We start from the raw sequence: 20,802 nt of genomic DNA, 5'->3' as shown, positions 1-20,802 counted from the left end.
TCCCTCAATGCCTTCCCTTGCCAGCTCCGCATGGTGCCGATTTAGGCCAGGGTGAGATATTCATTTCTCCATTTTCTCCAGGAGTTTCCCATTATCTGGCTCAAACCTGTCCCTTTTCCTTCCACCCAGCACTCGTGCCTATTTGTAAGGGTTTTATTTGTTTTATTTTGCAAAAGAAAGCATGTCTTGCATCACTTTTTCCAAACAAATCAGTCTAATGGGAGAGAAAAAAACATTTAAAGTCCCCCAGATGCAAATGCTTTACAAATAAGCAATGAAATGCTGTTTTGGGCAAGAGCTCAAGAACGAGGATAAATAATCAGCTTGGAGAAATTAAACTTTCTCAAAAGGCAAGAAAGAAGATACAGGCATCGACTCCTTTCCTTTCCCACACAAAGGGAGCAAGGCTACGCACTTACTCAAAACGAGGGGCCAACGTGAAGGGAGTGACATCGGAAAACTGAAGATTGCAATCTAGTCTGGGTTTGCATTTCATTTGACCAGTTTAACAGCCAGATGGAATCACTTTGAAGACGGGGATGCAAGACGGCAAATGAAGATTTTATGTTTCTTCCATGCTTCTTTCCAAGTGTAAATATCACCCGCTCCCTTGGAAAAATCAAGATAAGACATGGTGCAGTTGACCCACCCGTTTACACTTTTTGACTTTTGCAGATTTGATTGAAAATATGATCTCCAGGAATGTCTAGGTTTTCCACTGGGATGCCATAATCAACTTCTTCTAGTTATGCTGGAGGACCCAGACTCTTCCTACCTAGAGTAGGAAGAGTAGGAAGGCCATCCAGTCCAAACTCCTGACAAGAAGCAGGAAAATCACATTCAAAACACCCCTGACAGATGGCCATCCAGCCTCTGCTTAAAAACCTCCAAAGAAGGAGCCTTCACTAGGCTTGATTGATAAAAAATGGTTCAAAACTTGTTTTGGATGTAGGGGCACTGGTGGTTCAATTTGGAAAAAATTCCAAATTTTTCCGATTTTTGTTTTGGAACTTTCCGAAATTTTGGAATTGCTTCGTTAATGGCAGACGCGATTGGGCAAAAGCCCTTCTCCCTGCCCTGGTTCTCTGCTGCCCTGCTCTTCTTCCCCAAAAAGAGCAACAACACAGTAGGAAAAGTAGGAAAATTGGGTTTATATATCTGTGGAAAGTCCAGAGTGGGAGAAATAATTCCCCATTTTCGGGCCAAATAGCCCAAAAAACCTACAACAACCCAGTGATTCCGACCATGAAAGCCTTCGACAATACATAGACCTCACAACCTCTGAGGATGCCTGCCATAGATGCAGGTGAAACGTCAGGAGAGAATGCCTCTAGACAATGGCCAAATAGCCCGAAAAACCTACAACAACCCAGTGATTCCGACCATGAAAGCCTTCGACAATACATAGACCTCACAACCTCTGAGGATGCCTGCCATAGATGCAGGTGAAACGTCAGGAGAGAATACTTCTAGAACATGGCCATACAGCCCAAAAAACCTACAACACAGTGATTCCGGCCATGAAAGCCTTCAACAATACAGTGTTTGCAAAGGGTTGTTGTAGGTTTTTTGGCCTGTATGGCCATGCTCTGGAAGCATTCTCTCCTGACGTTTTGCCTGCATCTGTGGAAAGCATCCTCAGAGGTTATGAGAATGCTTCTGGAACATGGCCATACAGCCCGAAAAACCTACAACAACCCAGTGATTCCGGCCATGAAAACCTTCGACAATAACAGTGTTTGCAAAGGGTTGTTGTAGGTTTTTTGGGCTGTATGGCCATGTTCTGGAAGCATTCTCTCCTGATGTTTTGCCTGCATCTGTAGCAAGCATCCTCAGAGGTTATGAGAATGCTTCTAGAACAGTATTTCTCAACCTTCCTAATGCCGTGACCCCTTAATACAGTTCCTCATGGTGTGGCGACCCCAACTAAGGAATTATTTTTGTTCTTACTTCATAACTGTCATTTTGCTACTGTTATGAATCATAATGTAAATATCCGATAAGCAAGATGTATTTTCATTCACTGGACCAAACTTGGCACAAATACCCAATACGCCCCAATTTGAATACTGATGAGGTTGGGGATTGATTTTGTCATTTGGAAGTTGTAGTTTCTGGGATCAAAGAGCATCAAAGAGCATTCTGAACTCCATCAACGATGGAATTGAACCAAACTTGGCACACAGAACTCCCATGACCAACAGAAAACACTAGAAGGGTTTAGTGGGTGTTGGCCTTGAATTTTCGAGTTGTAGTTCACCTACATCCAGAGAGCACTGTGAACTCAAAGAATGATGGATCTGGACCAAACTTGGTATGAATACTCAATATGGCCAAATGTGAACACTGGTGGAGTTTGGGGAAAAAAGACATTGACATTTGGGAGTTGTAGTTACTGGGATTTATAGTTCACCTACAGTCAAAGAGCCCCTTGAACCACACCGATAGAATTGGGCCAAACTTCCCATATAGAACCCCTATGAACAACAGAAAATACTATGTTTTCTGATGCTCTTTGGTGATCCCTTTTACACCCCCTGGGGGGGTCTTGACCCCCAGGTTGAGAAACACTGTTCTAGAACATGGCCAGACAGCCCGAAAAACCTACAACAACCCAGTGATTCCGGCCATGAAAGCCTTAGAAAATACAGTGTTTGCATACATTGAACCATGTAAAAGCATCACTATCTAAGCCACTTATGCAGACAATTTAAGATTTTTGAGTATTTGGGATATCTGGATAAGGGATGCTCCATTTGGAATAGGCTTTTAAGAAAACGTTGCAAGGCTATCTCCGTCCTTCATTGTGGGTCCCTGCACTGGAATCCAATTCTATGTTTCTCTTGGCATAACAATGCAAGGAAGCATGTCTTGTTTTGACAATTGAAATGGTAGCCTAACCCTCGATTACTGGATTACTGTGTACAGGAGGCTGATGCTCTATTATGGAAGATCAGGAAAGGGGAAATTCCATTCTTCGGTGTGAAAAAACGTCAGAGGGACAGCACAGTCTTTTGAACCACAAAACATTCTTCCTTTGGATCCATGCTTTTAAAATAAACAACAAAGGAAGAAAAGGATGTGGAAGACATAGCTTTTTCAAAAGGGATAAACCCAAGGGAATACATTGAGGAAGCTTGTGACTGCAGTGTTTGCCTAGACCATGTCATATTTGTTTACATTTCTTTTTATAGCTTCCAAGGAGCAACATGATGCAAGTCATCTGTTATTTGGAAATGTCAGAGATGCATGTAAATTTTAAGAATTTTACATGCCTCTCTGGGCGCATCTACACTGTAAAATTAATGTTGTTTAATACCACTATTTGGGGGGGGGGGGATATTTTTTGACAACTTACATGCCTTCCCCAAAAGGCACCGACCAAGAGCAAGATGGATGGATGGTATCCTTGAAATGACTGGATTGACCTTAGAAGAGCTGGGGGTGGTGACAGCCGACAGGGAGCTCTGGTGTGGACTAGTCTATGAAGTCACGAAGAGTCGGAATTGACTGAACAAATGAACAACAACCCCAAAAGGGCTTTTGGGACCAAGGGCAAGATGGATGGGTGGTATCCTTGAAGTGACTGGATTGACCTTGAAGGAGCTGGGGGTGGTGACGGCCGACAGGGAGCTCTGGCGTGGACTGGTCTATGAAGTCACGAAGAGTCGGAAACGACTGAATGAATGAACAACAACCCCAAAAGGGCTTTTGGGACCAAGGGCAAGATGGATGGATGGTATCCTTGAAGTGACTGGATTGACCTTGAATAAGGCTGGGGGTGGTGACGGCCGACAGGGAGCTCTGGCATAGACTGGCCTAGGAAGTCACAAAGAGTCAGAAATGACTGAACAAATGAACAACAACCCCAAAAGGACTTTTGGGACCAAGGGCAAGATGTATGGATGGTATCCTTGAAGTGACTGGATTGACCTTGAAGGAGCTGGGGGTGGTGACGGCCGACAGGGAGCTCTGGCATAGACTGGTCTAGGAAATCACGAAGAGTCGGAAATGACTGAACAAATGAACAACAACCCCAAAAGGGCTTTTGGGACCAAGGGCAAGATGGATGGATGGTATCCTTGAAGTGACTTGATTGACCTTGAAGGAACTGGGGGTGGTGATGGCCGACAGGGAGCTGTGGCGTGGTCTGGTCTATGAAGTCACGAAGAGTCGGAAATGACTGAACGAATGAATAACAACCCCAAAAGGGCTTTGGGAACCATAAACATTGGTCTCTAAACCTGTCACACCTGTTGACTCTGCTCTATAACTAGTCAAATAAACCCTTGTTCCCCATCAACTTCTGAATATCTAACTATAAATGATGAATTCTCTTGACCACCCACAGCATTCATAGAAGAGATCTCACAGAGTGTGGGTGGTAGACGATTGTGTTTCCTCTGTCCCCTAGCTGCAATCTTTTCTCAGAAAACAGGAATAAGGGCAGCCAAAAATCCCCCATTATTGTTTGCAAAGAGCTAAACCTGGGTTGTGGAGAGAGAGAGAAAGGGGAAGGAAGGGATAGGAGAGGGATTGGATAAAAAAAGAAAGTGTGGAGAGGAAAAGAAAGGGAAGGAAAAGGGTTTGGCAAGGAAAGGGAAAGGAAAGAAAGTAAAGTGAGGGGAAAGGGTTGGATAGGAAAGAGCTAAGAAGGGAAGAAAAAGAAAGGGTTTGGCAAGAAGAGAAAAGAAAGGAAGGAGTTGGATAGGAAAGGGAAAAGAAGGCAAGAAGTAAGATAGGAAATAAAGGGAAAGGAAAGGGGATGGATGGAAAATGGAAACAAAGGGAAGGGAAAGTAAAAGAAGGAGGTTGGATAGGGAAGGATATAAAGTGGAAGGAAAAGAAAAGGAAAAGGGGGACAGGGTTACACTTCCTCTGAAGATACCGGTTCACAACTTGGGAGTGATTCTGGACTCCTCGCTGAGCTTGGAAACCCAGGTCTCAGTGGTGGCCAAGGGAGCTTTTGCACAATTAAAACTCGTGCGCCAGTTGCGCCCATACCTTGGGAAGTAAGACTTGGCCACGGTGGTCCACGCTCTTGTTACATCCTGAATAGACTACTACAATGAACTCTATGTGGGGTTGCCTCTGAAGACTGTTCGGAAGCTTCGAGTGGTCCAACGGGCGGCAGCCAGACTGCTCACTGGAGCAACATACAGAGATAGGAGGTCTCTCCTATTGCGTCAGCTCCACTGGCTGCCAGTCTGCTACCGAGCACAATTCAAAGTGCTAGCTTTAGCCTATAAAGCCCTAAATTATTCCGGCCCAGTTTACCTGTCCGAATGTATCTTCCTCTATGAGCCCGCAAGGAGATTAAGATCTTCTGGGCAGACCCTGCTTTTGATCCTGCCTCCTTTGCAGGTGCGACCGGTGGGGACGAGTGACAAGGCCTTCTGAGTGGTGGCCTCTCGGCTGTGAAACTTCCTCCCCAATGAAATCAGATCAACCCCCCTCCCTCCTGACTTTTAGGAAAAGGCTAAAAATGTCGATGTTTGACCAAGCATTCAATGAGCAATCTATCAGTGCAATAAGAAAAGATAAAATAGTGTGACAACAAATTGGAATGACCACTGACTATGATATTACGGAATGGCTTTCGTAGTAATGATGATGTTTTTTGATGATGATGTTTTTTTGTTAATGATGGATTATGGATTATTTTATATTGTGTCTTGTATTTTGAACCTTGTTCTTTCTATGTTGTACACCACTGTGAGTCGCCCCTGGGCTGAGAACAGCGGTATATAAGCAAAGTAAATAATAAAATAATAATAATAATAATAATAATAATAGATTGTGTGATTTTAAATAATTGGTTTTAAGGTTTTAATGCTTATGCTTTTATTATGTGTGTTTTCTAATTGTCGCCTATATATGTAAGTTACCTTGAGTCCCCTAAGGGGCAGAAATGTGGCAAATAAATAAATAAATAAATAAATGGTGTTGAATGGGAAAAGCAAGAAAAGCGAAGGGAAAGGGGTTGAAAAGGAAAAAGGGAAGCTATTGAATAGGGAGGGGAAGGAGAAAGGAAAAGCCACACAGCAGTTTTACGATAGTGTGCTTCTATCTCTGCACTTGCTTAGCAACTTGTGTATGTGTATGAACTTCAAAAAGTTCAGTTGTGTATTGTTTAACTATTCCTTTGGTGCAACTGAAAGCAGCACAACCACATGCTCTTAAACGTTCCCAATTTGGCAGAAACAATCCAGATTTCCACAGTCCCACATTTTCAGCCACTTTGAAGGAGCCCACGGTGGCACACTGGGTTAAACCCTTGTACCAGCGGGACTGAAGACCAATAGGTTGGAGGTTCGAATCTGGGGAGAGCGCAGATGAGCTCTTTCTGTCAGCTCCAGCTCCCCATGCAAGAACATGAGAGAAGCCTCCCACAAGGATGGTAAAACATCAAATCATCCAAGCATCTCCTGGACAATGTCCTTGCAAATGTCCAATTCTCTCACACCAGAAGTGACTTGCAGTTTCCCAAGTTGCTCCTGACACAAAAAAAGCTGCTTTGAAAACATCCTTGCTTTTTTCTCTTTCTCCTGCTTTACCTCTTTGTCCTCAGAGTATTCCAGTTGTTGAAAAATGAGTTAAAATGTAAGTTTTCCAAGCTGTTTTTGAACAGTGCAAGATGCATATATACACTATGGAATTAATGCAGTTTTAAACCATGTTAACTGCCATGGTTGAATGCTATGAAATTCTGGGAGCTGTAGTTTGGTGGGGAACCAGTCGCCTTTAGCAGAGAGGGATCGAGGCCTTGCAAAACTACAACACCCTTGATTCCATTGGATTCAGGCATAGCAGTCTATGGGTGCATCTACACTATATAATAAATGCAGCTTGACACCACCATAACTGATGTGGAGTTCTAAGGTCTTTTTGCCTTCTCTGCCAAAGAGTGCTAGTGCCTCAGCAAACTACAACTCCCAGGACTCCAAAGAAGTGAACTATGACAGTTCAAGTGGTATCAAACTGCCTTCCCTCTACGGTGGGGACACATCCTTGGCAATCGGTCCCATAGTTAATGCAGATATGCAAGTATTTTGAGTCATGAAAGTTTAAATTGGTGTCAAACTGCATTCATTCTTGAAATGCTGATGGAAGGGATGCCCTCATTACCTGCTATTTCTTTTTCAGTTTCTCCTATGACTGAATGTAACCCTTTGTGGGGGAAGAATCCACTCTTACTTTCAGCGGGGTGTTGCTAATTTTAGAAGTTCATCCCCTCCACAAAGTGCAGCCGCCCCTGTGATTTCCTCTGTGACGCGGCTGCTCCGTGGTGGCACATCTTGGTGCACCGTGTGGGTTGGTTGTTGGTTCCACTTCCCCCGTGGTTTTCCCTAAACCACCTCATCCACATCGAGGTCATTGGTAAGTTCACCCGACTCTCATTTCCATGCTGGGCCTTACGTTGTGACATTTCATTGTGGGTTTTTATCACCACTCAACATTTGTGGTGAGACACCTCGGTTAGACATCTTTCACTCATTTCGTCCTATCCGAATGGGTTGATAGAATCACAGAATTCTAGAGTTGGAAGTCACTGTGTCCAGAGGAGGGCGACTAAAATGATCAAGTGTCTGGAGAACAAGCCCTATGAGGAGTGGCTTAATGAGCTGGGCATATTTAGCCTGAAGAAGAGAAGGCTGAGAGGAGATATGATAGGCATGTATAAATATGTGAGGAAGCCACAGGGAGGAGGAAGCAAGCTTGTTTTCCGCTTCCCTGGAGACTAGGACGCGGAACAATGGCTTCAAACTACAAGAGAGGAGATTCTATCTGAACATGAGGAAGAACTTCCTGACTGCAAGAGCCGTTCAGCAGTGGAACTCTCTGCCCCGGAGTGTGGTAGAGGCTCCTTCTTTGGAAGCTTTTAAACAGAGGCTGGATGGCCATCTGTCAGGGGTGATTTGAATCTTGGCAGGGGTTTGGACTGGATGGCCCATGAGGTCTCTTCCAACTCTTTGATTCTATGATTCTAAGTGAACCCAAAGGTCATCCCATCCAAGTCCATTTTGCCTGGCAATAAGCCTCAATCCGGTCCATTTAGTTGGAGGAAAGTTCTGAGAGTGCCTTGGACTGCGAGAAGATCCAACCAGTCCATCCTCCAGGAAATAAAGCCCGGCTGCTCACTGGAAGGAAGGATACTAGAGACAAAGTTGAAGTCCTTTGGCCACATCATGAGGAGACAGCAAAGCCTAGAGAAGACAATGATGCTGGGGAAAGTGGAAGGCAAAAGGAAGAGGGGCCGACCAAGGGCAAGATGGATGGATGGCATCCTTGAAGTGACTGGACTGACCTTGAAGGAGCTGGGGGTGGTGACGGCCGACAGGGAGCTCTGGTGTGGGCTGGTCCATGAGGTCACGAAGAGTCGGAGACGACTGAACGAATGAACAACAAACAACAACAAGCCTCAATCCAAGCACTCCTGACAGATGGCCATCCAGCCTCTGCTTAAAAACCTCTCAAGACTCCACCAGACTCCGCATAGATTGCATACCCACTGTCAACAGTTCTTACTATCAGGAAGTTCTTCCTAATGTTGAGGTGGAATCTCTTTTGTGATGTAATTTGAATACATTGCTCCATTGTGTCCCAGTCTCTAGAGCAGGGGTCCTCAAACTTTTTAAACAGAGGGCCAGGTCACAATCCCTCAAACTGCTGGAGGGCCAGATTATAATTTGAAGGAAAAAAAACATGAATGAATTCCTATGCACACTGCACTTATCTTTTTGTAGTGCAAAAAACACTTAAAAACAATACATTAATTAAAATGAAGAACAATTTCAACAAATATAAAATTATTAGTATTTCAATGGGAAGTGTGGGCCTGCTTTTGGCTGATGAGATAGGATTATAGTTGTTGTGTGCTTTCAAGTCGTTTCAGACTTAGGTTGACCCTGAGAGAGGGCCGGGTAAATGACCTTTGAGGGCCGTATCCGGCCCCCGGACCATAGTTTGAGGACCCCTGCTCTAGAGCATCAGATAACAATCTTGCCTCCTTCTCAGTGTGGCATCCTTTCAAATATTTACACATGGCTCTCATGTCCCCTTTTCAACTATCTCTTCTCAAAGCTAAACATACGCTTCTCAGAGAGCTTGGCTTCCAAACCCTTCTCTGGACACCTTCTATCTTGTCCATCTCCTTTTTGAATTGTGTTGCCCAGATCTGGACAGTGTTACTGTAGGTCAGTGGTTCTCAACCTGGGGTCCCCAGATGATTTTGGCCTTCAACTCCCAGAAACCCTAATAGCTGGTAAACTGGCTGGGATTTCTGGGAGATGTAGGCCAAAAACATCTGGGGACCCCAGGTTGAGAACCACTGCTCTAGGTCAATGGTTCTCAACCTGTGGGTCCCCAGATGTTTTGGCCTTCAACTCCCAGAAAGCCTAACAGCTGGTAAACTGGCTGGGATTTCTGGGAGTTGTAGGCCAAACACCTGGGGACCCACAGATTGAGAACCACTGCTCCAGGTGAAGTCTGACCAGACTATGACTTCGACACTAAGCTCCTATGAATACAGTCGAAAACTGCTGCTGCATCACATTGTTGACTCAGGTTCAGATTGGGATCTATTAAGACTCCAAGACCACCTTCACTTGTAATGTTTTCAACCCAGGCATCACTCATCCTGTATCTATGCATTTCATTTGTATTGCCAAAGTGTTTTGTATTCTTGTAATGTGAATCCTACACTCCAGCTACATTGGCTAAAATAGACAAATCACAACAAGGTATTTGCTGGAGGTGCAGGAAACAGAAAGGGACATTTCTCCACATGTGGTGGACCTGTGTGATCATACAGGAATTTTGGGATAAGGTAATTAAGGAGACAAATAAAATGTTACATAACAAGATAAAAAAAAAAGCCCAGGACTGTGTCTGCTAGGTCTACAGAGAGAAAACAATAATCAAAAGGACCAAGAAATATATCTTTGCTTTGCAGCGCCAAGATTGACCATAGCCAAAGATTGGAAAGGGGAAAAAGGTCTAACCAAAAAGGATTGGAGGGAAAGAATGTGAGAATATATGCTAATGGCCAGACTAACTTGTAACAGGAGGAATAAGAGTAATGAGGACTTTCTAGAAAAATGGAAGTTGGCCATGGCATATCTGAATAGAGAGTCAGTAATATAGAGGAGCTCCATTAGGAATTTAGGTTTACCATGAATAGATAAATAGGCTTAAAGGCTTCATAGTGTTTCGGTGCGGGAAGTCATGGTGAAGGGTGTGGGGATGAGGGTTTAGTTTGTTTAGGATAGGGGTTTTACGTTGAGTGTAAGGTCTGGGGTATGTGTGTAAAATGCCATGTGCTGATATCCTGAATGTTATGAAAAAATTTAATACTAAGCTCTGACTGAAAGCAGTGGAAAACAGCCAGAAATAGCAAGTTTATGTGTATTAAGATATGTAAACGATAATAATTTGAACTTAACGTTAAAATTAACTGATTGATTGAATAAGGTAGAGAGGCATGTACACGTCAAAAATATTGGTACCTGATTATATCTGATTTGCCACGGTTTGCTTTTCTGTTATGTACCATAATCAAAATAAACAGTTTTAACAAAAAAAATCCTACAGTAAACGGCTGAGAGGAGATATGATAGCCATGTATAAATATGTGAGAGGAAACGGCAGGGAGAAGGGAGCAAGCTTGTTTTCTGCTTCCCTGGAGACTAGGACGCGAAACAATGGCTTCAAACTACAAGAGAGGAGATTCCATCTGAACATGAGGAAGATCTTACTGACTGTGAGAGCCGTTCTGCAGTGGAACTCTCTGCCCCGGAGTGTGGTGGAGGCTCCTTCTTTGGAAGCTTTTAAACAGAGGCTGGATGGCCATCTGTCAGGGATGCTTTGAATGCAATATTCCTGCTTCTAGGCAGGTTGGACTGGATGGCCCATGAGGTCTCTTCCAACTCTTTGATTCTAATGAGGTGATCTCCCCAACAAATACAAAAGGGCACAAAAAACATCTCTTCACAAAAGCATGTCAGCATGACATAAAACTCAATTTCCTGCTTCATCTTGGTTCTCTCCTCCTTCGTTCTTAGACTGCTATGAAAAAGCAAGAGAGCAAAGATCTGTGGCCACTCTTTAAGGCATATGGAAGATTTGCAATACCTTTTGTGACACATTTGCTAGTGGTAGGACTCTAGGGGCCCCCAGAAAAGTTTGCAAATAATAAGAATAATAAACTATGAACACCTCCCTAGAAATCTCGAGGCCTTTCAACACAATTCTGTGGTCAACTTCTGCCAGGAGCTGACTAGATTCCTAGAGGTGTTCTTTCTACATTCTCTATATCAGGCATGGGCAAATTTGGGCCCTCCAAACTGTTGGGAATTATGGGAGTTCATGTCCAAAACACCTGGAGGGCCGAAGTTTGCCTATGCCTACTCTAGACATCTCAAGATTCTCCAGCATGTTGACCATAAACTTGAACTGGAGGAACTAAGGATTCCTAGAAAGAATATGTTAATCAGATCCACAAATAATCACATTTGCAAATGGACATTTGCAAAAACCAAACACACCAATGTGGAGCTGACTATATTTCCCCAAAACCGACTATGAAAATGGCACCCCTGCAGTAACAGCAAAGGCAGGGCCTTGGGGCACATATACCATGTGCCAAACTGTCAGAGACAATACCTATTTCAACAAAGTCAACTCAGGCCTGCACAAGCTTTGGTCCTCTGCGTGTTTGGGCCTCTAACTCCCAGAAGCCCTAGCCAGTTTGTCTAATGGTTGGAGGGCTAAAGGTTGTGCAGGCCTGAGCTGGAAGACCAGGACTATGACAACCAGGTGCTAATGGTGAATGGACATATTTCAAACCATTCTGAGATTGCTGGGGATCCTTGGGCTAGATCCGGCAAGGAAAGGTGTCCAAGGACGACAGGCTCCTCAGTGTGGGAAATGAAACAACAACACCTCCCCATGGCTGAGTCGAGCACAGCCAGAGGCCAGAGATGAAAAGAAGGAAGCCTTGCCTCTGTTTATGTACTGTCTTTGTCAACTTTATAATGGCATTGAATGTTTGCCATATATGTACCTGCAACATGATCCGAGTCCCCTTGGGGAGATAATGCGGAATATAAATAAAATATATTATTTGTGAGATAGGGACTAAAATCTTTGCTTAATTCTTGTGTGACAAATTTATCTCCCAAAATCTTCCTACTGGACAAAACTATAAAAGGCTATTATGTTTGCACCCTCTCCATTTTTGTCCCAAAACCAGCAAGTAACTTTTTGTGTAAAATATTGTTTTCTGTGCCGAGTGTCCAAAGTGACATGGAAGTGCCTCATTCAACACACCATATGTTGTTGTTGTTGTTCATTCGTTCAGTCGTCTCCGACTCTTCGTGACCTCATGGACCAGCCCACGCCAGAGCTCCCTGCCGGCCGTCACCACCCCCAGCTCCTTCAAGGTCAGTCCTGTCACTTCAAGGATGCCATCCATCCATCTTGCCCTTGGTCGGCCCCTCTTCCTTTTGCCTTCCACTTTCCCCAGCATCATTGTCTTCTCTAGGCTTGCTGTCTCCTCATGATGTGACCAAAGTACTTCAACTTTGCCTCTAGTCTCCTTCCCTCCAATGAGCAGTCGGGCTTTATTTCCTGGAGGATGGACTGGTTGGATCTTCTCGCAGTCCAAGGCACTCTCAGCACTTTCCTCCAACACCACAGTTCAAAAGCATCTCTCTTCCTTCGCTCAGCCTTCCCTAAGGTCCAGCTCTCACATCCGTAGGTTACTACAGGGAATACCATGGCTTTGACTAGGCAATGGATCTTTGTTGCCAGTCTGATGTCTCTGCTCTTTACGATTTTATCAAGATTGGACATTGCTTTCCTCCCAAGAAGTAGGTGTCTTCTGATTTCCTGGCCACAGTCTGCATCTGCAGTAATCTTTGCGCCTAGAAATACAAAGTCTGTCACGGCCTCCACATTTTCTCCCTCTATTTCCCAGTTGTCAATCATTCTTGTTGCCATAATCTTGGTTTTTTGATGTTTAGCTGCAACCCGGCTTTTGCGCTTTCTTCTTTCACCTCGAATAGAAGGCTCCTCGGCTCCTCCTCGCTTTCGGCCATCAGAGTGGTGTCATGCACACCATATACAAAATAAAAAACAAAGACCACCGAACCTCCTTGTTTTGGATCAGAGAAAAAATTGTGGGACTAACACAACAGTAAGGGGGGAACAATAAGAAGGGAAGTCTGTAAGGCTTGTTTTATAAAGGAACAGAACAACCAAGAGATGTTAAAGAATGGCTGACACTGCCATCTACAGGACAGCCAAATGCTACACATCGAATATTTTAAAGGACGACAAAGTATTTTTGGTGTTGCATTTCAGCTCCCGGCATGTTCTCTAGAGGCTGTTTAATTACAAAACTCTAAAATCACAATTTAAAAAATATTGACACAAACGGTATTAGAGCCTTCAGAGAAGTTCTCCTTCAGAGGAGTATTTCCGCAAAACAACCCCCCTCCCCTCAAAAACATAAAATCCAAAAACAAACGCAGCCAGTTCAACAGGGAAGTGTGTGTATATACAGGATATGTCAAAAAATCTTAAAATGTTTATGTATAATGAAATCTATACAAAAAGATTTAAAAACTTGGTTCCTATGTACAATATTCTTTTTTTTTTCTTTTATAAAAAGAACCTCAAAGTCTTTTTGTCACCAAGAGGGGTTTTTTTTTGTCTCATCTGGCCGCTCTCTAACCATCGCAAAAGATCCCCGCCGTCTCACTTGTGCAAACCAAAACAATAAGGCTGAGCAAGATCACTTCAAAAACAGAAGAAAACTATCTATAAAAAGGGCAGCTTCTACATCTTTTTTTAAAAAAGTCCTCTAAAGAGTCATTAAGTAAAGTTCCTTTAAAAACCAAAAAAAAAAAAAATGCATGTTAAGAACAAAACACATCTCTCAGTGTCTCCAACCGCCTCTTGGATTTTCAATGCCCTCGTTTGGAACAACTGTGTTTTCGGTCAAGATCCGTTGCTCTCATTTCGCAGCTGAAAGACAAAACCGTTTGCTTTACACACAAGTCTTTAAGGTTACTGGGTTTTCTTTCGCAGGAACTGGAACCCCCCCTTAACATCTCAATAAATAAAACTTTGTCAGCAAGGGAGTAGGTAGACATTTTTCAGGGGTATGTCTGTGAGAAGGAGAAAAATATCTCTGAAGTCACGCACTTCCCCCTCATCCTGGAGGCAAGATCATTCCTTTTTCCAAAAAAGCTAACCCTTTTCAAACAAGTGAACATAAAACGGTGCATCGGTACAGAAAAGCAGGAACGCTCCCTCCTTTAAGGTACGTAGGCAGCAAAGAAATGCAGGTATTGTGGGTTATTTTTCCCCAAAGAGACCTGACAAAAAGTCTCTTTGGGAAGATTTCTTCCACTGCAAACAGTTATTTTCTCTCTCTTTTGGAACAGGGGTGGGATACACTAGGAAAACTTCAGTAACTGGTTCAGAACGACATGAAAAAACTTCAATATACCTTTAAGGGAAAGAAAAGCACGTTCTTTGTCTTCTCGGCTTAGAAATATACATTCTCTCGTCATAAGCGTACTCTACAACGGCAAGGTTGCCTTGCTCGGAAACAAACCGTTTTGTGATCCCTGTCTTGCCGACGATGCGTTGGCACCTGGTGTGTCCAAACACCACTGATCCGCAAAGTGCTTTTGAAGAATAATACAAGGTTGTGTCTTGGGCGCAAAGGGCCAAGACGTTGCTACTCCTGTGTGCGTGTGTCCGTAAAGTGCGCCCCGGCACTCTGGGTATGTGCTACGACGGGTCCAAATTCTGCGTGGGGCTGGGCTCCATCCCGTCCTCATTGCCGCTGTCAATGTCCTGCTCCATCACTGTCTCCTCGTCGTCGAGGCGTTGGCTGGTGAAGTTGTTGAGCTCCAGGAGACCGCTGGGTTCCACCACCACGTTGGAGGTGGAATGGCACGCCACAGAGTACTGGGGGATTGTCTGGAAGAGAGAAGAGAGCAGAGTCAACAGGGGGGAAATGATGCAAAGCCCATTGTTGGGATTGAGAAAAGATACAGAATGGGGGACAATGCCTGGCTCGAGAGCAGTACATGTGAAAAAGATTTTGAGTCCTCGTGGACAGCAAGTTAAACATGAGCCAACAATGTGATGCAGCGGCAAAAAAAAGCCAATGGGATTTTGGCCTGCATCAATAGGAGCCTAGTGTCTAGATCTAGGGAAGTCATGCTCCCCATGCTCTATTCTGCCTTGGTTAGACCACACCTGGAATATTGTGTCCAATTCTGGGCACCACAATTCAAGAGAGATACTGACAAGCTGGAATGTGTCCAGAGGAGGGTGACTAAAATGATCAAGGGTTTGGAGAACAAGCCCCATGAGGAGTGGCTTAAAGAGCTGGGCATGCTGAGCCTGAAGAACAGAAGGTTGAGAGGAGATATGATAGCCATGTATAAGTATGTGAGAGGAAGCCACAGGGAGGAGGGAGCAAGCTTGTTTTCTGCTGCCCTGGAGACTAGGACACGAAACAATGGCTTCAAACTACAAGAAAGGAGATTCCATCTGAACATGAGGAAGAACTTCCTGACTGTGAGAGCCGTTCAGCAGTGGAACTCTCTGCATCAGAGTGTGGTGGAGGCTCCTTCTATGGAAGCTTTTAAACAGAGGCTGGATGGCCATCTGTCAGGGGTGATTTGAATGCAATATTCCTGCTTCTTGGTGGGGGTTGGACTGGATGGCCCATGAGGTCTCTTCCTATTCTATGATTCTAAGTCTTAGTCCCTTTCTGTTTTGCTTTCATCAGAATACTGTGTCCAGTTCTAGTAACAGGGAAATATTCGATGCCTATATAAACAATGAAGAGCTAGATATAGATCTATAATTATATATACTATATATCATGTACCTGGCTGTGGTGCAGCTAGCTGGGAGCTAGCTACATTAAATCACTACTGACCGTGAGGTCATGAGTTTGAAGCCAGTCTGGGTCGGAGTGAGCTTCCAAGCATTAGTCTAGCTTGCTGTCAACCTATGCAGTTTGAAAGACAGTTGCTTCAGTCAAGTAGGAAATGTAGGTACCGCTTTATGTGGGGAGGCTAATTTAACTAATTTGCGACACCATAAAACCTTTCAGCAGTGTGTAGAAAAATGAGGAAGTACTCCATCAAAGGACTCAGTGTCACAATAGACGGTGAAGCTGGAATCGAGCATACCCTCATGAAGCTGGAAAAGCTTGGGCACAGATGGAATGTTAAATTGCATCGGTTTCTGACTATATATGTTGTATGTCTAACTGGCATTGAATGTTTGCCATGTATATGTGCATTGTAATCCGCCCTGAGTCTCCTGCGGGGTGAGAATACTGTAAATAAATAAAATAAATAAATACTAATTTCACATGTCCATTTTCCCCTGAAACATTTGCAAATCCCCTCTCTCTATATGTGCATTTCCCTCCTGCAAAACTCGCACGCTCTTTACATCTATATTCTAATGTTTGTGTATATTTATAGTTTGTTTTTATTCTGGCATCGAATGTTTGCTGTATTTCTGTAGTGCTCCGCCCTGAGTCCTCTTCCTTGTAAGCCACCCTAAGTCCCTTCGGGAAGATGGTGGTGGGGTATAAAAATAAAGTTGTTGTTGTTGTTGTTATTATTATTATAAACTAGTTGCCCCCCTGCCACACATTGCTGTGGCCCAGTCTGTTGATCTGGAATATAAAATAATGAGAAAATGTTGGTTTCTAATATATGTAATTTCTTTATGCTTGTGGGTAAACAGTATTTCTTGCTGTTTCTTTGTCAGTGTTGATGTGGAAATAGTCTGGTTTGCCTCCTCTGGAACATGCAACATATCATTGTCCTTCTTTAGGCATCCCTTTCAAATCTATGATACTATATCTGTGTGTGTGTGAATCATATCTATCTATATCTATGGCTGGATGGCTCTTTGTCAGGAGGGCTTTGATTACGTTTTCTTGCCCTCATGAAAGGAGTTGGACTGGGTGGCCTTCAGTATTTTCTGTTGGTCATGAAGGTTCTGTGTGGGAGGTTTGTCCCAATTCTGTCGTTAGTGGGGTTCAGAACGCTCTTTGATTGAACTATAAATCCCAGTAACTACAACTCCCAAATGTCAAGGGCTATTTCCCCCAAAATCCATCTGTGTTTATATTGGGGCATATTGCGTATTCATAGAATCATAGAATCAAAGAGTTGGAAGAGACCTCATGGGTCATCCAGTCCAACCCCCTGCCAAGAAGCAGGAATATTGCATTCAAAGCACCTCTGACAGATGGCCATACAGCCTCTGCTTAAAAGCTTCCAAAGAAGGAGCCTCCACCACACTCCAGGGCAGAGAGTTCCACTGCTGAACGGCTCTCACAGTAAGGAAGTTCTTCCTAATGTTCAGATGGAATCTCCTCTCTTGTAGTTTGAAGCTATTGTTCCGCGTCCTAGTCTCCAAGGAAGCAGAAAACAAGCTTGCTCCCTCCTCCCTGTGGCTTCTTCTCACATATTTATACATGGCTATCATATCTCCTCTCATCCTTCTCTTCTTCAGGCTAAACATGCCCAGTTCCCTAAGCCGCTCCTCGTAGGGCTTGTTCTCCAGACCCTTGATCATTTTAGTCGCCCTCCTCTGGACACATTCCAGCTTGACAATATCTCTCTTGAATTGTGGTGCCCAGAATTGGACACAATATTCCAGGTGTGGTCTAACCAAAGCGGAATAGAAGGGTACCATTACTTCCTTATTCATGCCAAGTTTGGTCCAGATCCATCATTGTTTGAGTCCGCAGTGCTCTCTAGATGTAGGTGAACTACAATTCCAAAATTCAAGGTCAATGCCCACTAAACCCTTCCAGTATTTTCTGTTGGTCATGGGAGTTCTGTGTGCCAAGTTTGGTTCAATACCATCGTTGATGGTGTTCAGAGTGCTCTTTGATTATAGGTGAACTATAAATCCCAACAACTACAACTCCCAAATGACAAAATCATAATTTTTTGAGTGATTGTGTAGTGAGACGTTTTGTTGCCAAGTCTGGTGTGATTTCGTTCATTGGTTCTTTTGTTTTTAAGGTACTCATTATGCACTGAGCATTTTTATATATATAGATTGACTCCTGCACAATTCTTCACTGGACTAGCCATAAGCCCAGATCAAATTGGTGGGCCCCACTGATTGTATTTGCCAGCCCAATGGATATATGCACAATTTACCTGGATTAGGATCTCCGCAGGCATCTCCTCCGCTTTCTTTGGGGCAATGTTCTGGATGCGAATGAACTGGCTGGTTGGAGGCGGGACGATTTGCTTCCTCTCCTGCAGAGTGGGCCCCACGCCTGGAGGACTCGAGGCCGAGTCCAAACGTTTCACCTGCTGGAGGACGGATGCTGCCATGGCCGAGGCAGTCCCTATGGTGGCCACCCTCAGCACCGAGGTGGTTGACGGTTCGACTTCACTCGACAGGGTCCCGCACGGAGAGGTTTTGCTGCTGGCAGGCTCCACGATCACACGCTCCACGCTGGGGTCAATCTGTGCCTCCATCATGGACATTTTCAGTATGTCTGCCATAGCTGTCTTCGCAGGCACCTGGGCGGGAAATAGGTTCGGGAGCGGTGGTGCCAACTTGGGCACTGAACCGACACTGGCCACTTTGGACACTGTAGGCGGCTGGTGCCCTTCAAAAGTTATCTTTGTAACAGAGGATCCTTGAGTTATTATAGGCTGGTGCACCTGAAAATCAAATTTGGGTTGCGCATGTTACAGGTGGGAAATTGGATTGCTTTGCTTCGCTTTGTTCTGAACTAAATAATAATAATATCAATAACGGGTTGCTGTGAGTTTTCCCTGCTGTATGGCCATGTTCCAGAAGCATTCTCTCCTGACATTTTGCTCACATCTCTGGCAGGCATCCTCAGAGGTTGTGAGGTCTGCTGGAAACTAGGAAAGTGAGGTTTATATATCTGTGGAATATCCAGGGTGGGAGAAAGAACTCTTGTCTGCTTGAGGCAAGTGATATGCAAATGCACAGGAATAAGATCTGCATTGATCACCATCTTGTTCTTCTTTCTGGCAATGCATTTTCAATCACCCAACACTCTTATGGACCAGCCTTTGAATGTTCTACTTATAGATTCTGCGAAAGGCTTCCAATTATTTTGAAAATATTGTATTGTACCGGGATTGTGGCGCAGCTGGCTGGGTGTCAGCTGCATTAAGATCACTACTGACCGAAAGGTCATGAGTTCGAAACCAGCCCGGGTCGGAGTAAGCTTCCAGCCAATTGTGTAGCTTGCTGTTGACCTTTGCAACCCAAAAGACAGTTGCATCTGTCAAGTAGGAAATTTAGGTAGCGCTTATGCGGGGAAGCAAATTTAACTAATTTACGAGGCCATAAAAATCTCCAGAAAGCATGCAAAGAATGAGGAAGTACTTCATCAGTGTTGCAGATAGACGGTGAAGCGACAGCTCCCCTGGTGGCCAGAAAATTGGAATGTTAAATAGCCTCTGACTGTCTGTCTATATGTGTTGTGTGTCTATGGCATTGAATGTTTGCCATGTATGTGTAAATTGTAATCCGCCCTGAGTTCCCTGCAGGGTGCGAATGGCAGAATATAAATACTGTAAATAAAATAAATAATATGCCATGTCCAGGTTGGCTCATCAACTGATCTGCTATGACTGATTTCTGTGGCTGAAGTAGTCTGTAGTGCCTTTCATGTTCCTTGATTTGTGTTTGGGCACTGTGCTGGGCACAGCATATTTTTTTGAGAAGACAAATGCTGGACCACTCTAACAACCACCATCTCAGACAACACAGAGAAGTCACTGAAATCCACAAGTATGTGGACAATTTCAACAGAAAGGAGGAAACGTTGAAAATGAACAAAATCTGGCTACCAGGATTAAAAACCTCTAAAATCAGGAGAGTAAATAAAGAACAACACTCTAAAAACTCCTCTGTTGCGTCAGCTTCCCTGGCAGCCAGTTTGCTACCAATCGCAATTCAAAGTGCTGGCTTTAGCCTATAAAGCCCTAAACGGTTCTGGCCCATCTTACCTATCTGAACGTATCTCTCCTTGTGAACCATCTAGGTCGTTAAGATCGTCTGGGGAGGCCCTGCTCTCGGTCCCACCTTCTTCACAGACTCGGATGGCGGGGACAAGGGACAGGGCCTTCTCAGCAATGGCCCCTTGGCTATGGAACGCCCTCCTTAGGGATATCAGATCGGCCCCCACCCTTCTAACATTTTGAAAAAAAAGTTAAAACCTGGCTTTTTGAGCAAACTTTCCCAAATGCAGTGTAGCAGACAAACTGTGATTTTCGGAACGACTTGACAATGCAATTGGGTAATGATTTTAGTAATGAGACGTTGTGGATTTATATTTTTATCGGTTTTATTTTATTTTATCAAATGTTATTTATGCTAAATGTTGTAATTGCTCTTTGTTTTGTAGGCATCGAATTGTGCCATTTGTAAACTGCCCTGAGTCGCCTTCGGGCTGAGAAAGGTAGTATATACTGTATATACTCGAGTATAAGCCTAGTTTTTCAGACCTTTTTTTAGGCTGAAAAAGCCCCCCTAGGCTTATAATCCAATCAATGTTATTTATTATTTTACTCTGTAATTAGTATTATTTTTATTAGATTTATTATTATTATTACATTTACATCATTTTACTCTATTATTATTTTTATTACATTTATTATTTTACTCTATTATTATTATTATGCTCTATTGTTACTGCTATTATAGTTATTATTTTACTCTATTATTACATTTATTATT

General features: G+C 43.7%; 1 protein-coding gene across 3 annotated transcripts in view; it reads right to left on the bottom strand.

Moving 5' to 3' along the window:
• Positions 1-13,224: 13,224 nt before the first annotated feature.
• Positions 13,225-20,802, bottom strand: part of EMSY (EMSY transcriptional repressor, BRCA2 interacting) — a 68,219-nt gene continuing 60,641 nt past the window's right edge. For 2 of the 3 annotated variants that reach the window (XM_060771243.2, XM_060771244.2), the window contains exons 21-22: positions 18,231-18,746; positions 13,225-14,997 (exon numbers count right to left, since the gene is read on the bottom strand). In XM_060771243.2, coding sequence (XP_060627226.2) covers positions 14,806-14,997; positions 18,231-18,746 — 708 coding nt within the window. In that variant the 3' untranslated portion in view covers positions 13,225-14,805. Of the gene's footprint in view, positions 14,998-18,230; positions 18,747-20,802 lie in introns of those variants that run through there. The other variant, XR_010909618.1, reaches the window with a different exon arrangement.

The sequence above is a fragment of the Anolis sagrei genome, chromosome 3 (genome assembly GCF_037176765.1).
Source record: "Anolis sagrei isolate rAnoSag1 chromosome 3, rAnoSag1.mat, whole genome shotgun sequence".
In the NCBI taxonomy this organism is placed as follows: domain Eukaryota; kingdom Metazoa; phylum Chordata; class Lepidosauria; order Squamata; family Dactyloidae; genus Anolis; species Anolis sagrei.
Note: the sequence above shows the minus strand (reverse complement) of the source record. Positions and strands in the feature narration are given on the sequence as shown.